Source organism: Triturus cristatus, chromosome 1_2, assembly GCF_964204655.1.
Source record: "Triturus cristatus chromosome 1_2, aTriCri1.1, whole genome shotgun sequence".
In the NCBI taxonomy this organism is placed as follows: Eukaryota; Metazoa; Chordata; class Amphibia; order Caudata; family Salamandridae; genus Triturus; species Triturus cristatus.
The window spans coordinates 916,164,114-916,180,989 of NC_140580.1; the positions used below are offsets into that span (position 1 = coordinate 916,164,114).

The 16,876-nt window shown below is 43.9% G+C and overlaps 1 protein-coding gene across 20 annotated transcripts in view; it reads right to left on the reverse strand.

Annotated features, from left to right (window-relative positions):
• RERE (arginine-glutamic acid dipeptide repeats) overlaps positions 1 to 16,876 on the reverse strand; it is a 1,190,399-nt gene that overhangs the window by 278,309 nt on the left and 895,214 nt on the right. For all 20 annotated transcript variants that reach the window (XM_085609712.1, XM_085609701.1, XM_085609709.1 and 17 more), the window contains one exon: positions 14,044 to 14,142. In XM_085609712.1, coding sequence (XP_085465838.1) covers positions 14,044 to 14,142 — 99 coding nt within the window. The remainder of the gene's footprint in view (positions 1 to 14,043; positions 14,143 to 16,876) is intronic.

Here is a 16,876-nt window from a genome sequence, read left to right on the forward strand (position 1 = left end):
CTTTTCACAAATGTTTGTATTAAAATTAGCTTTAAAGTGTGCTATTTGCCCCTCCTTTTTCAAACTTTTCTCAAGTGGACAACCCTCAAACCCACCCTAATGTCAGTTGGTCTTCCTCCTTTTGCTGGCTTACTACTTAAAACTCAGCCACAACCTTTACGCCTCACCACTTCAAAATGTCACCAGCCGTCACTGTCGGTTGCATTACACCCCGCTGGTTATGTGCAAATTTGATGCGTCTGTAAGTGCTGACTGTCAGACGTATTGCTATTCCGGCACAGATTTTCATATGGCCTGGCAGTGTCAGATGTATTGCTATTCCGGCACAGATTTTCATATGGCCTGGCAGTGCCCAACTATACACACATATTGGCAGGAGGTGGCCAAACTGCTGGTGGATATTATAAGAACCCTTTACCTCACGGTGGCCTTACTGAGCTATGTGGTGGATATCCCAAAGCCGGTTCGGAAATTGGCAGCGCAATTGTCATTGTTGGTGAAGCGTAGGGGTGCTGGAGGGTTCTACACTGGCTATCGAAAACTGGATATGTAATGCAGCCTTTTGAAACGATGAAACTGATTGCTATGCAAAGCTACAACTTGTATGAAATAGGCTCTAAGATTTTTAGGGGTCCCTTCGCGACTACTCAGGGAAACAGGCTTCCGCTGAGACAATATTTGTGTGTCAGTGGATTGCAATGTAATTCTCGGATGTTCCTTCCGAAACACAAGTACTTGTGTTCTAGATGGGGGTTGAGCAATATGATTTTATTTATTTGAGAGTTTTATATAGCGCTAGTATTACCAGATAATGTGATTATTGAGCTATGATGCACACATCTCTCTCACTTGAATCCAGTAGATGAAGAGAAGAACCCTGAGGCAATGTGGTTACTTATAGGTTGGAGTAGTAATGAAGCTTGAAGAATTTTCTGGATTAACATGCAGTGCATTATTTGGCCATCTAGTGGTTGGGTCCGGAATTGTCTCATTGTAGTCTCTGTTAGGTCTTCTATGAAAAAAGGTGTGTGCCCCAGAAGCTCCTCAACATATTTGCCATCTTTAAATGTTTATTCCCCTTTACAGACAACTTGATGTGGCAGTTGCTCTTGTCTGTTGATCTGCCTCTCTCAAAATATGCCATCTATTGGTGGATGTGGGTTGGTCGCATGTGAATCTAGAAAATTCTTCAAGCTGCAAAACTACTCCTATCCATAAGTAACCCTTTCGTTTTACAGCATGAATCTTTTCTGGATTCACATGCTTGGCATTACTTAATTAGTGGTATTTTGTCCTGGTGGTAGGCTGGTTCCTTTAGCAAGAGGATTTACAAACAAATGCTTTAATACACATCTGCTTCCGTGTTGACTTGGATGTCCATACAGTAATGCTTAGTGATAGTATGTATTAACAACCACTTGGCTGCTGCAGATATCGTCTAGTGCCACGCTTCCTAGTAAAAAGTGTTCTGCTCCCTTCTTCCTTTTTGAGCACACTTGTAGCCTTTTCTCGAGTGTTGCCCTTGCTGTTTTCTTGCAGTATTGATTATCCACCTTGCAATTGTTCTCTTAGTGACTCGAGAGCCCTTCCATTCGTGTGTGAAGGATATAAAGAACTATTCTCCCTTTCTGATGGGCATTATCCTTCCTGGGTAACATAGTATTGCTCGAACATACAGGGTGTGAAAGGCCTTCTCTGCCTGTCTTTGGATGATGAAAAAAAGACTTAAGTTGATGGGCTGGATTTTCTTACCACCTTTGGTACGAACCTTGGATTTGTTCTCATTACCACTTTGTACTTGTGTATCTGAAGGTACAGTACTTGTTGGTTAAGCCCTTGGATCTCGCTGACCACTGTCAGTGAAGTGATTATGATTTGAAGGGCAGTTTTATAGTTTGTAATTTGAGTTATGCCCTTACCCATTTGTCGAAAAGGTGACTTAATTAGTTGAGTAGCTACCATATTGAGATTCCAAGTGGGCATGGGTGTGCTTCTTGGGGTGGTGCTTCCTTTGCTCCTTCTAGAAAACATGTTATCACTGGTGTGAAGAAACTTCTCTCTATTAGCCCCTTGTGTAAGTCACAGTACCTGCCAGGTGTACCTTTATTGAGACACACGAGAACCGCTTGTCCACAGGTGGCTAAGGTATCTGATCACAGTGGCATCTTGTGCTTATCCCTGTGGTTCCCCTTTTTGTCACACCACTGTAAGAATCTCTTCCATTTGTTGCTAAAACATCTTGTTGAAAAGAGACTATAAAGACAATTCTGGACCCAACCATGATATGGGTGAAGAATGCACAGCACGTAAATCCAGAAAAGGAAAAAAAAAAAAATCACACAGTAAAACTAATGAACAAGTTACTTACCTTCAGTAACTACTCCTGATGAGGTGTCGAAGTGCTTTTCGGCGGGCAGCTTGCTACTCCAGAACCGAAACAGGATTAGTGGGGAATTACTATAGGGAAATTTGAAATTAATTTGAGCAGTCGACATGTCAGTTTGTTAGTTGGATTGAAAAGGATAGTGGAGGGATAGACTAGGGAAGGGTCTAGAAAGTGTTATTTATTTTACAGCTCATAGCAGTAGAAGGAGGTTTGGGATAAGTCAACGTGGAGATGATCGGGAAGAGTCAGAGGGAAAGGTTTAGAAAGGCTTGTTGGGGAGATATGAATATTAAGAGATATGAGATGATGCATGAAAATACCAATCACCCCTGGACATCGCAAATTAAATATATATGTATATGGATAGGGCAAGATGGCTGTCGAGCTGGAGCTCCTTGGGGTGGCTCCTGGGTTTTGGGACAATTAATCTGAAAACATCCCTACTTTGCCAGCCATCCACCAATCTGATACATATCATCGCAACAAGGATCGCACTGGAAACCCCATGAATTGAGATTGAGCTCAGTGGCTGAAAATCACTATCAGACGAATTTTAATAGCCGAAAAAAAAACAGACCAAAAGCAGTGGAGCTGCATTCTGGGGCTGTGGATCTCCCAAGCGGTCACAAAGCGACAACGCAGGGTTTTCACTATACTATGGGAGGTTATGTAGTCCAAACAATTAATTTGTCTCTTTTAGAAGGGTACAAATTCTTCATAAAAACAACATACATATATACATACTTAAAGAGGGTTCACTAAGACATCTTCATTCATAGTTCTGGTTTAGTAGCATTCGCATTTTGCTTCCACCCACCAAATCAAGCATGGGGCACAGGGTCACACGTCAGCTCAGTGGCTATATAGCATTGAAAGCTATTTCATTTTGCCTGATCAGATGTTCACAGTTGCCCGATTGGTACTACTCTTTCTGGTGGGTAGTGTATCTTACTGTGTATTCCTTACCTTCAAAAACACGCCCAGGTGCCAAACTAGATCCAAAGAATTTTACGGATGCAGGCAGGTGATGCAGTATGGCTCCATAATCACGTTAGCGTCCCAGAAAAGACATCAGAGCTGTATACAATCACCACCCCTGCAAGTTGACATCTGTTCTTAATAATTACCTTCTGCACTCTCAGATGCGGAGAACTTCAAACAAATTGCAGGAGACTGTGGGACAAAATCTAACTCCGCATCTTATTATAATATTCAGGAGTTCATTCCACAGAACGGAGATGTAGGAGGGCAGTGAGGAATCTGTGCTTAGATTAACCTCTTCTCTTGAAAGGTGAGTTGGTATAAAAACTTTGGGTAAGAAGGCTGTCTAGGTAGTTGCAGTGAGTAGATGTGCATCAGCTCTAAAGGTGTGCACATAGAAAATGTCACCTATCGGTTCAAATCTCACGGAGGCATGGCCAAAACCTTAGGGGAACATGCAAGATAAAACTTTGTCAAAATGCATTACGACACGGGATATAAACATAGGGGGTTGATCAGGTAAACACAAAAATACCAAAAGCAGACAGATATCCCTTAACTGTGCCCACTGTAAGGCCTAGCTATTCTATCAGAAGAATACACCCAAAATACATCCAAAAGTTTGACCTGCAGAGGGCTAGTATGACGTTCCCTACAGCAAGAAAACTTTCTCACAGCGTAGATTAATTTTTTAAAGCATTTAACTGTTGCTGCTCAGTGCCCATAAAGAGAGAGGTCTATGCGGCACAGACTCGCTCGTATACAGGATGCTCCCCAGTTGTTGAGAGAGAGGGTCCTCCCTAACTGGTATTGACCAGAGAGGGTGACTTTGGGTTCCCTGGCTCTCACCTAGAAGTAAACACTATTTGATATATGCAGGTAAGTAATACGGTGCACATACAAGGAGGGATGCCTATTCTACATTCACAAACAGAGCAAAGGTTCTAGGTAAACAAATACAGCCTTATGGCCCACACAATGATTTAAGAATCCAGTCTTCAGGGGGCGTGGCCAAGTCACGGACCGTAATGGCTGAGCGGCGTTGAAGCTCCGCTAGCCGACCGGAGTTCACAGCGTTGTCCCCTGGTTCCAGCATGATTACAGGGGAGGAGAAGGCACCGATGCACCCATGAACCTGCCTGGAGGACGGTGCGAGGCTTCTCGGCGACACGGGGCATACGACTCCGCCCCTAGAAGGCGGTGATTGCTGATCCGGAAGGGAACAGAAAATGGCGGCCTGATGGTGGAGTGCGAAGGAGCCCAGCTGATAACATCGCGAGTGCGGCGTTTCACCCTGAGCGGGGCCTCATGATGCCAGTGAGTGTCCGGGTGCTGGTGCGGTGTTCCTAGGCTTCCCCCCCCCTCCGCACTTATTAGTTACGGGTGCTTGGGCTGAGGCGCAGCCCGCCTGGCTCAGACGCGGAGTAGCGGCCGCGCTGTCTCCCGCCTCCCGAAGCCCCCCCCCCCCGTGTTGTTGGTCGTGATTACGGCGGTAGGGAGGCAGCGCGCGAGTTGCTGGGAGGGGGTGAGCCTGGGACTGCCGGTTGCCCCCGGTGCCTGGAGGGACTCTCGTGCAGGCCCCCGGCCCCTTGGGCCGGTCTGGGGGCGGGCGCTGCTGCGCTTGGAAAGAGTGAACCCTGGCCTCTACTGTGATTGCATTTGAGCGGACTCAGTGCGCAGGGAAGCCTGTATTTCTACTGGCAGCTAGGATTCGCCCAGCCGGCTGGCACCCCCAGGCTTGGTGGACTACTAGTGCTATTGGACACGCTACAACCGGTGCAGGGCAGCCCGCCTCTCACAAGTGGCACGGCCTGAGCGGCGAGCACTGCTGCGGCGCTCCCATATCCACTGGCCAGGTGGGGACGTCTCACTGACCACCATCAGAGTCCCGATTAGTGCAGTAGGGTGGTTATGGACACAATTCGTCGCTGCTTCAACCCGGGCAGGCTTAGGGTCCTACACGTGTGCTGTAGTAACGGTTGACTCCCTGACTCTCCACCCGGTGCTTGATCGGAGCCATCCCCAAGAAGACAGCAGTGGCTGGGTGGTCCCTCAATATATATCAGGGGCATTATCTTTTACTGCTTCACTGACATTCATGATGTCATGTACTTACACAGTATAGCTTCTGATTTCGAGCACCCTATATTCACATTTATTAGTACATTGATCTTACTTATCGTGTCATTAAGCATTATATTGCTACTCTGCTTAATTTGTGGCCACTATTACAGTATCGCTTTTAGTAAGCGCAAATTTGATATTACTGTAATATTCACGGGCGCACCTTGCGTCTGTTACTTTTCATTTTAGCGTTCAGTTAAGCACTATAATTTTCATATGTGGGACCAGTATTACGTTATTGCCGCCAAGAAGAAGTCATTTTCATAACTATCACATCTTTAGGTGCACATAGCGTCTGCCATTTGTGCGTTACACACCAATATAATTGTATTCTCTAGGATTCGTTTTTGACCACACACTACTACACCATTAGATTTTTTATGTGGTCTAGATTAATTAGCTATCGACTTAGATTGCTATTCATATGGTTTCACGTTATCTTTTTCTCTTTTCTTTTCAGAGTGCCTATTGCTATTAAATCTACCATTTAAATTATATTCCTCCAGCCATTTTGGAGTTACATCCTGCCTACATTATATAGGTATATACACATCCAGATACGTATTAATTATATGCCGGAAGTTTTCATTACATCATAGTGATTTAGATTCCTTTTGTTCCCACAGACGTCTTCTCCTGTTATCATACACAGGGATTATCTTGGAGTACCTGGCTGGGCTGCCTTATTTGGACATTATTACATTTTAATACATCTGTCATTGTAGACATGATCAGATTTTAGGTGAAGGAATGTTTTCATTGATTCATTTTGTCTTTGTGATATCCCTTAGTTTCTTTCTTTAATAAATAAATTACCCAGTTCACTTTATGATATCTGTGAAGGTATTCTCATATCTTGTATATTATTCTGGTTTCTTTTTTCATAGCAACCCTTACTTTTCGACATAAATATTTGACTTTCCATATATCCTTGGCCAGTCATCATTTTTCTACAAGTAGGTACAACCAAACTATTGTATTTTATTGTATCCTTTTTTTCTTCTTTTTGCTAAGCTGATAGGTCTATCTGTATACCTGTCTCTCCCTTATAGGTAATTGAGTTACCTTGGATTCAAAAATTGGTCTTTGTTTCCATCTTCTTACCTCTTTGTGGTAAGCTTGTGTCACATTAAGTTGTTGCATTTTTTATATCCGACTTCAGTATTTTCCTAATAAGGTTTTTCCGTCTACTCTATTATTCACTATTCACATTCTCTTCATGTATTATTCACATTTCATATTCGGTTTGTATTATGGCGTTCTCACGCCGAAACGCGAATAGACATATAACAGGAACTTTGTCTATACATCTAGCCACGTGTCTTTAAACATCTATTGTACATTTATTTTTGATATGATTTTTGATATGGTTTTATGTCCCATGTTTAAATTGTGTATTGTATTTTTTGTGAATGTTTTATATGTTGGTTATTATGTTTTCATATGGAATACGTTGCAATATTTTGGATCAGTTTGTGTTTTTATGTATTTCATAGAATAAAATATATATTTTAATTAACATGTTTAGTACACCGAGTCACTGTATACATCAATGAAATATATTAGGTCCTTGGTTGACCAGTCAATTGCCTAGGTATTTTTCTTCAGCTACAGCCAGGTCTAAATACAGGTCCCTCTAATTTGTCCCTGTGCTCGTGGAATGTCAGAGGTCTTAATAATCAGCGTAAAAGTAGTCAGATAGTGCATTATCTCGATAGACATAGCATAGATTTCGCTATCTTACAAGAAACACACTTACCAGTTTCGGACACGGCTCGCTTTGCCTCTAATAGGGGGAGGGGGGGGGGGGGGGGGGGGATATCGATATTCCTCTAACTTTAGTAATTATGCTAGAGGCACGGCTGTTCTGATACACAAGAGAGTCCTTTTTAGTTGCCAACAGGTCATCTCTGATAGGGAAGGTTGTTATACCTGTGTAATGGGGTCCCTGATGGGTCACAGGGTCACTTTGATGTGTATCTACGCCCCCAACACAGACTCCCCGGAATATTTTCATGCAATTCACACCCAACTTGCTAAAGTAGACCGGACTCTGATTATGATTGGGGGAATTTCAATCTCATATTGAACGTAAACTTCGATAGTACCACCGCTTCCGACCCAAACCTAAGGCACGGCGCGCAGTTAGAGATCTCTGTGACCAGTTTTCGTTAACGGATATTTGGTGAAGACGCAATCCCATTGCGAACACTTACACACACTATTCAGGGCAACACAACACGTGGACCAGGATCGATTTCTGGCTGATTTCCCCTGGTGTTTCCTCAAGGTATCATGCGATGCATACGCTCCCCGTACATATTCAGATCACTCCCCGATCCAACTAGGTCTCCGGGTCCCACGCCCAGAAGGGTTCGAGAGGCAGTGGAGCTTTCCCGGTCGCGCTCTTCTAGATGACTTGTTTTGTCATGAGATCGGGGAAGCGATAGAGGATTATTTCACCATTAACACTGGGTCAGTGGACTCCTTGGCGGTGCTGTGGGAGGGGTTCAAAGCCTACATCCGCGGGGTCTGTATCTCCAAGCACGCTGGTGTACTCAAGGCACTACGTTCAACACTTGCACGTCTAGAGTGACCTAGCACTGCTGGATGACGAGGCACGACTCGAGGCTTCGGATACTTTACAAGGTAGGAGATTAACTCTTCTCACAGAATACAGTGGATCGTGAGATCCTGTACTTAGGTAAATATCAAACGGCTCGTAGATACGGGGAGGGCGATCGACCAGGCCGCACACTAGCACAGACTCTAAGGCCTCCATACAGCAAAGCTTACATCTCGGAGATCCGTAACGACGACGAGACACTACTCACGACCTCCACAGATATCAGAGATGAATTCTTATCTTACTACTCTACGCTGTACACATCCAAACACAGCGCTGACATGTCCACACAAAAGGATTCATGGCGGAGCCAATCACAGTGACGGAGGTGCGATTAAAGTACTGCGTGGCTCTTCCGCCCCTGGGCTAGATGGATTTACTGGAGAGTTCTATAAAGCCTTTTCTGATCTTCTAGCACCAAAATTGATCGAGGTGTATCCGAAGAGGTCCTCTTCTGGTTTCATTATACGCTGACGATACTATTCTTTATGTCAGAGAACCACAACTGAACCTAACCCCTCTCATACGTGAAATCCTTCGCTTTGAACAAAACTCTGGGTTGGGTATTAATTGGCACAAATCGATTATTTTTTCATTGACTAACAGCACGATCCCTTGGGAATGTGAGTTCCCGCTGGAATGGTGTTCGGATTCGGTCAAATATCTGGGCATTCAGGTCCATTTAGATCAAGACCAGATTCTGCGCCTTAATTACGGTGCAGCGGTTACGAAACTGGAGACCCAGGTGGAGAAATGGTTATGACTCCCTTTATCCATGGCAGGCAGAATCGCCATAATTAAAATGATGGTTAGAAAAAACAAAAAAGAATCCAGTCTTCAAACGCTGTACTTGATCTTGAACGTTATGGTTTGCTTTATTCCAAAACAGCTTGGTTCCAATTTAGCCAACACGCATTTTGTAATAATCACGACTTCATCAGGGCCAGATATCGGTGCAGGTGGCGTAATACGAAAGGCACCCAGTCCTTCTGGAGTACCAACTGCTGACCTAAATCTTTACAGATAGTCTGGTACAATATCCCGTTGTCAGTACATTCACACAAAAGGATTTTAAAATCTGGTATTATCTCAGCTTGAAGTTCAATCGTACCATACAGTCTGAGCCAAGTATCCCGGATACGTGTGGGTGTCTGCTCACTTCCCGGACAATATCCAGTCCGAAATCCAATGAAAATTTCCAAAATGCAGCTCAAAAAGTCTCCTGTAGCTACTTTAATACGCCAGAAGGACTGGATATTTTTTGTATTACGTCGCCTACGCAGACCACCAGCCCTGATGAAGTTGTGATTACGACAAACCACAGGTTGGCTAAATTGGAATGAAGCTGTTTTTGAATAACGCAAATCATAACGCTCAAGATCAAGTACAATGTTTGAAGACTGGATTCTTAATCATTGCGTGTGCCAGAAGGCTGTATTCATGTTCTCCTCAACTGGTAGCTGGATCGGAGGGCAAAGGATAATACTCAGGAGTTCTTATGTGGACTATACTCTCTTGGCCTAGTCAGGGACTAATTAGATGACTTGGGCCCGGTCTATCATGACTTTTCTTAGTACTTGAGACAGGAGAAGCAATGCTGTGGGAACACATACAAGGGGCCCATGTCCCATCTCTGTTGGATTGACTTTTCTGGAGTAAACAACCGTGAGTAGTTATGATACTGCTTCCTTAAAAGTTGCAAACAGACCTAACCTGGCCATCCCCCACTGACCGAAGATGCCCCTTACGACCTTGGTGTAGCAACACCACTCGTGATCCGTCAGCCGATATCTGCTCAGCTAATCAACTCTGGTATTCAGAGATTGTTAGATGGTTGGCTAGCAGAGAGATGTAGAATCTGCTGGAACAGGATCCAGGACTGTACTTCAGCCTACTTGTTGGTGTACCATCTGGCAGTTGGTTTTGTCCGCGAGGACCAGTACCAGCCTCCTCATGAAAGACAAGAAGGGTTTGAGGGCAGAAGTGATTGTCTGAAGCTTCAAAAGGTTGATAGCTGGCTTTTCACCAGAGCCCAGGAGCCCCTGATCGCTGCCTCCTGCAGACCAACCCTACTGCCCCAAACCCATTGGTATTAAATCTGTCACAACCACGAAAAGTCTGGGTGGGGAAGGAGGAGTGGACCATGAAGCAGGCGAGGTTGGTGGATGTCTGATACCACAGAAAATTGCTAGTAGTATCTTCTGAAATCTGGATGGGATGGAGGTGCAGTCCTGATGCTGGGCCCACTGAAAGCCGAGGTTGCACTGTAGAACCTATGTATGCCATCTGATGATCAGAACACGCAGGATGAACAAGGCTTAAGTCCAATCAGCCTCTGAGTTATCTTCACTGAAAATCCTGAACTTGCTGTGGCAGTGGAAATGCTATTAACACCACCATGTGTAGGACTGCTTCAATGGAGGGGGATTTCAACTCTGATGGAGAACTCAAAAAGGTCTGAAGTTCAGACGTCATCCAGAAGCGGTCTATGACTGATGGTGGTGAGCCCAGCTTGAGAAGCCAGTCATTTAAGCACAGAAATAGACTTATACCACACCTCTGAAGGTGGGCACCAACCACTGCCATTACTTTAATGAACAACTGAACTGCAGATAATTCGTTTGGGACTGCAGGACAGAAAAAGTGTCCTGCAAGTCCAGGGACACCATGCAGTGTTGTGTGTCCAGAGCATACAGAATCTGAGCCAGGGTAAGCAATCTGAATGTATCTTTCCACAGAAAGACATTCAGTGGGCAGAGTTCCTGTATAAGCCTTCATCTTTATTCAATACGAGTAAGTAGTCCAAATAGCACCCCTCTTCGAAGCTGGCACCCATTCAATTCCACCTGACGAGCAGAAAGTTACCTTCTTGCAAGAAGAAGGCGGAATAGTTTTTGGACAGTCAATCTGATGTGGTTGGAAAATGGGTCGATGAAGAAATGAAAGCCACGGTGTAGCCCGTTTGAATGATTTGCAAACCTCACCTGTCCAAAGTGATGGATCTCCAGCCAGGGAGGAAATGTTGTATCCTGCCTCCTACTGACTATGGGCCTGTGAAGGCAAGATAAAGTGGCTTGATAGCTGGTGTGCAGGCAAGGAAGTCTTAGAGAAGAGCGGTCTTTGTTCAAGCGGCCTGCCTCAGATGCCACCATGACCTTTGCCCCAAAAGGACTGGGCCTACCATTGCTGCACAGGTTGGAAGTGTTGGCGATGACTGAAAGGTGGCTGGCCTAGACCGGCACACGTCAATAATAAAATGATTTGTGTGAGAAGAGGGCGTTGTCTTGAAGGGACGGGCTTAATGCCGAGAACTGCCATAAGAGGCCCTTCTGCTCCCTTCCCCAGTCCTCAACGACCTCTTTCTCCCCCTCCAGAAAAACAAATGGTTGCGGAGGCTGGAGCAGAAGTCCTGTGCTGTTTTCACACCCCTTTATGGCCATCAGCTGCTTACAGCCTCCAACTACGAGCTGGAAAAACAATGACTGCACGGGGTTCCAGCTTACAATGCTATTGGCTCTTCCAAAATGTGACCAAGTGAAGTGAGACAGTACTGCGTGACAAGGTTGCACCGTGGGTGTTGGCAGGACTGCTGGTCTTTGTCATGTGGCCACAGAATGACTGCAAGCTCAAGCAGAGGTTCATGAGAGTCTGTAAGAGTGCTGTTGAATGGCAATAATGGCTCCAATGAGGCTGGAACTGCTTGATGGATCGCAGTAAATAAATGTGCCTTTAACAGTAGACAGCTGTAAATCTAGCACTTAGTTTGTCCTTTACACTACTACTTAGATTGATAGCCTAGGTGATGAGTCTAGGTCAGTCTCTGGAGATGTATCTTGTCCAGTGGCATTCTTTAAATCTTTACATATCGGTACAGAAAGGGGGAGCAGGCAGTCCGCCTCATCAACATCAGTGGCATGGTGATAATGATGCATTTCCTGAACTACGTCAGCTTCGGATCCAAACAAGGTCTCTAGCCTCTGATTGTACTGGTGTTAAAGTAGAGGCTGAGGATTAGAGTCTGGCTGCAAAATGACTAGTTGCACATTTGTAATCTCAGAGCGACAGAGGCTTGGAGCAGGCTGACAACAGCTCGGGGTAGGAGACTGGCATGGGAATCTGGTTTGGGGCCGGTGGAGTCGTTGCTGGCATGGAAGACAATATGATGGACTCAAGGGCCAGTTTGGAAATGTAAATCAGCATCATAAAGGGTCCAGGAACAGGTCCCATGGGGTCAGTTGGTGCCAAGGGGGAACTACCAGCTGATGTTCAAATGGTGCCCCTGATGATTCTGTTGGTGCAGCAAAGCTTTCTTGAATTCCACTATTTGCTGCAGGGTCAACGACAGCAGACCCAGGTAATACAGGGTGTGCTCGGACCAGACATACAACCAAGACCTCATCAGAAGCTGCTTGTGTGGCAGGATCTTTGGTGGACACATTTATGGTGTATCTTTGCTTTACCAGAAGACTTTCGAGCTGGAACAGGCTTTGGTGTGTGAGTGGTTCCATGAACAGGCTTGACGAGGCAAAAGACTTGGAGAGGGACTTAAGTTTCGACCACAGCCTCTTAATTTTCGGCAATAGTTTAGACTCCAGCTCTCAGATCGCCTTTTTGGGGATACTTAAAACACAAGTTTGAGTTATGGCCAGACCAAAAGAACAAAAGCAAATGTCGTGTGGGTTCATAAAAGACATCTGCTTCCTGCAGTCATAGCACAGCTTTAATTCTGCTATTTCTGGAGGGGATATAGTCTCTAGCACACAACTGAGATCATTTTAAATCTTCATAAGATTGACTAAGTTGGGAGTAGAGCTTACGATCCGCATCAAAGGGCATATAAAGAAAGACTGGCTCTGCATGCAGGGGTGGAGCTCATTCAGTCAGCAAATTCCAGGGAAATACGGAGTGACTGTGGAGCAACAAGGCACCGACTTATTGGGGACCAGGAGCTTTATTGTAAAATTACCAGAATCCAGTCTGGTGCCTGGAAACAATCTAAAGGTGAGGAATCTGTAGCTCAAAGTATCCATCAGAAAAGTAGTGCCCATCCGTGCCATGGTTGTTGTGGCTGCATGCTGGACTACTTTTATAAAATAAATATTTTTGCATACAAAATGGGTCTAATCATATTGCACACTTTCCAAGGCTAGAGCTGCTGCTTTCACCAATGCTCGATTAATGCTCATTCTGCCTCTATAACCTGTTTACACACAAAAGATCTTATTAAAGATTAAAGCTGTTCGTCTATGCCAAAAGAGGAACCCACACACAGAGGTAGTTAGCTATACAGTGCTCATAAATACTGAGGATTCTCCATTGATAGACAAATATTAAACTAAGGAGTTGATTCTTCCTCTGGCAAAAGGGTACATTTGAAAATTGCCAATCTGCAGGGGATCCAGGTTGTGACGATCCCATCATGCCTCACAGTGGTGCAGAAGTATGGTTCTGAAAGGCAGTAAAGGACCTTTACCAGTTTCTGTGAGCTAGGGAGCTACTGAGGGGAGACAGAAAACCTCCTTCACTTGGTGGTACTGAAACCAGAGCCACTGGGAAGATGTAGACTCAATTTTGAACCTGGGTGGTAGAACATAGATAGGTAAAGACTGACCTGGCTTCACTGATGAACAGCAGGTACTTGTAAAGCAAGGGTTACTATGTGCCAGTGCACCAGTGCTGCAAAACTAAAAGGTACATTGTTATGGTACCTACTACACTTGCTGCAGCCAAGTAATGAACAACTGGCAAAGTCACAATGGCGATAAGCACTGGAAAAAACATAGAAATTGATCTATAAGACAGAGGCAGGATTCCTAGCTTTTAGTACATAGTACTCTCTATTTTCAATTATATCAACATCATTCTTGCAATATTGCCATAAGTTTCCCCAACCTCACTATACCGCACCAACAAAGTATCTTCTTACCACTTCATCTTCTGTCCAGCATTTCTCGATTAGCTTTGGGACAGGTTTCTTCACAAGGCGTTGCAAAGCTTTTCCTGCATCATAGTTACATTCATGTAGCTAGAGAAAAAAAAACACAGTTTTAGGAGCATTTTCACTAAAAACTTAAATGAGTGGGCTATACACTAATCACTATCAAGCATTGCACGATTCTTGTCTGGCAAAATGTCACACCTTTCTGTAGGACAAAGGAAATACATATGTCTCCTATGTCGCATAAAGCAATTCAATTCCCCTACCACAGGGGCAAAACACTTCAAACCCCTCACCCTGAGGGTTAAAGTATTGCCAAGTGGTGTTCATAAGTACCGAGAGATCGCCATGCACTCAGCAAAAAGTTACTGGAGGCGAGCTGACAACATTTGGAAGGTAGGCAGTAGGTGAAAAAGTCAATCAACAGGAGTCATTTAGTGGTTATGTCAATGAAGAGAGAGCCTCACTGCTCTAACAAGTGGGTCAAAGGAACAGTAAATTGAAGGACTGTAATCTGGACAATGCACCGGGTGTTTATGTAGGCTAAACGAAGGTTGTGAATATGAATGCATCTAGTGAATCCTTATGAAAGCAAATTGGTTGAAGCCTTTTATAGATTTGATTGCTAAAATTACAAGTTTGCTAAAAGCACAACCAGCTTTGTGAAGAGAACAAACGGTAGTGTTTTGCCTGGGAAGTCTGAAAATGGATCATGTGATGAATGTATAGTCCTTGGTTCCACGGGGCAAGCAAATACTGTGGCGTACCCACCAAGAACATGTTACGAAAGTTAATTCTGCTCACGATAAGAGCTCTGCAGACTGGAAGTGTTTAGGTTACTCAAATTACTGATGCTTAATACTTGATAACTTACAATGATTACCAATATTAATGATTCTACCCAGTGATCCCTTGTGACTCGCAATTAGACAGACTTGTTACATTCAGTTTTCAACAACAACAAAAAGCTCGGAGAGGTTTTGTAGCTTCGTCACCTAGAGTATTTTATTGCCTACCAGGAAGCCACATATGATGGAAGTCCGTTACACTTGTCCTGAATGGTGGCAACTTAGTGTTTCAAACAATTCCCATCCTCATGACCCTTGCCTAATATTGGCTAAAGGGTTGCAACACAAAGACTCATATATACCCTCAGACTAACTAATATCTTTTTTTTATACATTATGTTTAACAACTGCCACTACATGTTAATTTGGGGTTTTCTTCATTGTTCATAATCCACACTGTTTGCTCACCACCCACTGTAACACTGACCCCGGTGCAGGTCTAACTTTCTTCTGTCTGCTACCAGCAATATTTGCCGTTTATCTTATACCTTGAAGGACCCCGTAAGCCTCTACATTAAATCAGGCTCACACTGGACATAAGCAGGTCCCTCTCATGATTATTCAGTACAATCCTTATCGACTACACAATTTATGCTCGCTTTGAAAGTATACAAAAGCTCTTTCTCAAGCACACACACACAACATTGTTACCTTCATGGAGGTTAAAACCACGCCAGGGGTCAAGCAAGCACGGGTATGGCTGAGGAGAGCCACTGGGTGGAACACATACAGATTATATTTATTTTGGCAAAATTAAGCGATGGTTGGATGAGGTGAGACATAAGCATCAAGAAACAGAACAAAAGTCATTTTAGAAGTACGAGGTCCACGGCAGAATGAATAATTCCAAGGGTAAAGAGAGTAAAAATTAGTTTAAGGTAGCTTCCTGCCACGAATGCCATAAATTGGACAAGAGATAAAGGATAATCAGGAAATTAGATGAATTTCGAGGCATGCCTCAGAGCAGTTTCCAGAGAGTAGTATGCTCAGAAATCTAACTAGAGGACTCAAAGCAAGATAACCCAGAAAACAGAGGTATGCCTGTGCTTCGTTTTCCATTTCCAGTCAGCTTCTATGAAACTCTCCAGAACAATATAGTTTATCTATTGGTCTCCAGTTTACACAGTACTTCATAGCAACTGCCAATATGATTATTCAGCAATTGTACGCTCTTTTTGAACCCCCTCCCATTTCGTCCTACCAACTCTCACTTCACTTGGCTTCTTCCTCCCCATTTTGACTTCACAATTATGGTATTTCCGGTGACTATTCTCTAAGATTTCATGATGCTGTCGCTGCTCAGCTGCCTGACAAGGGGCTGGTGAAGACTGGAATTAATACATTTAGAAAAGGATCAGATTAAAGGGGATATTGGCAACTAGCATGAAAATACAGTGAGAATAAAACATCAAGGCCATCTAGACGATGGGTAACATCAATGGGCAGTTTGAATTCATGCTGTTCCCCACTTATATTCTAACCTTGATATTTTCAGACCTTCATTATAGGTCCCTTCACCCCCAAAGTCTAGCACTGCCAAACTTCAGTCTATAGTAAATACTTAAAATGTGATTGGTTGAGAATGTGCCTGCCTCTACAAAGTATACTATGGTGTTTAACAATAAAACATTTTTAATACATTTCTAATCAACAATTATTGTAATTTGAACTCTGCTTCACTTCAAGAAGATCGAGTGATTATATACTTGGCTCAACTTATATTTTAGTATTAAAGCGTCCATGCGGAATTAAAACGGGGCCTTTAATTGTTCAAAATAATATCACACTTTTGCAGCATCTCACACCAACATAACCACCTCTGCCATAGTGAGTGAAGAACGATTATACGCTTTGTTTGCCTCCAATAATAGGAGGAACTGTTGGTGAAATTGCCTGCTGTGAGCAGAACGGCCCAAGGAAAGTCCATAGGCTCTGCTCTCCATAAACAGACTCTAAGGCTGTGTCCTCTCTGT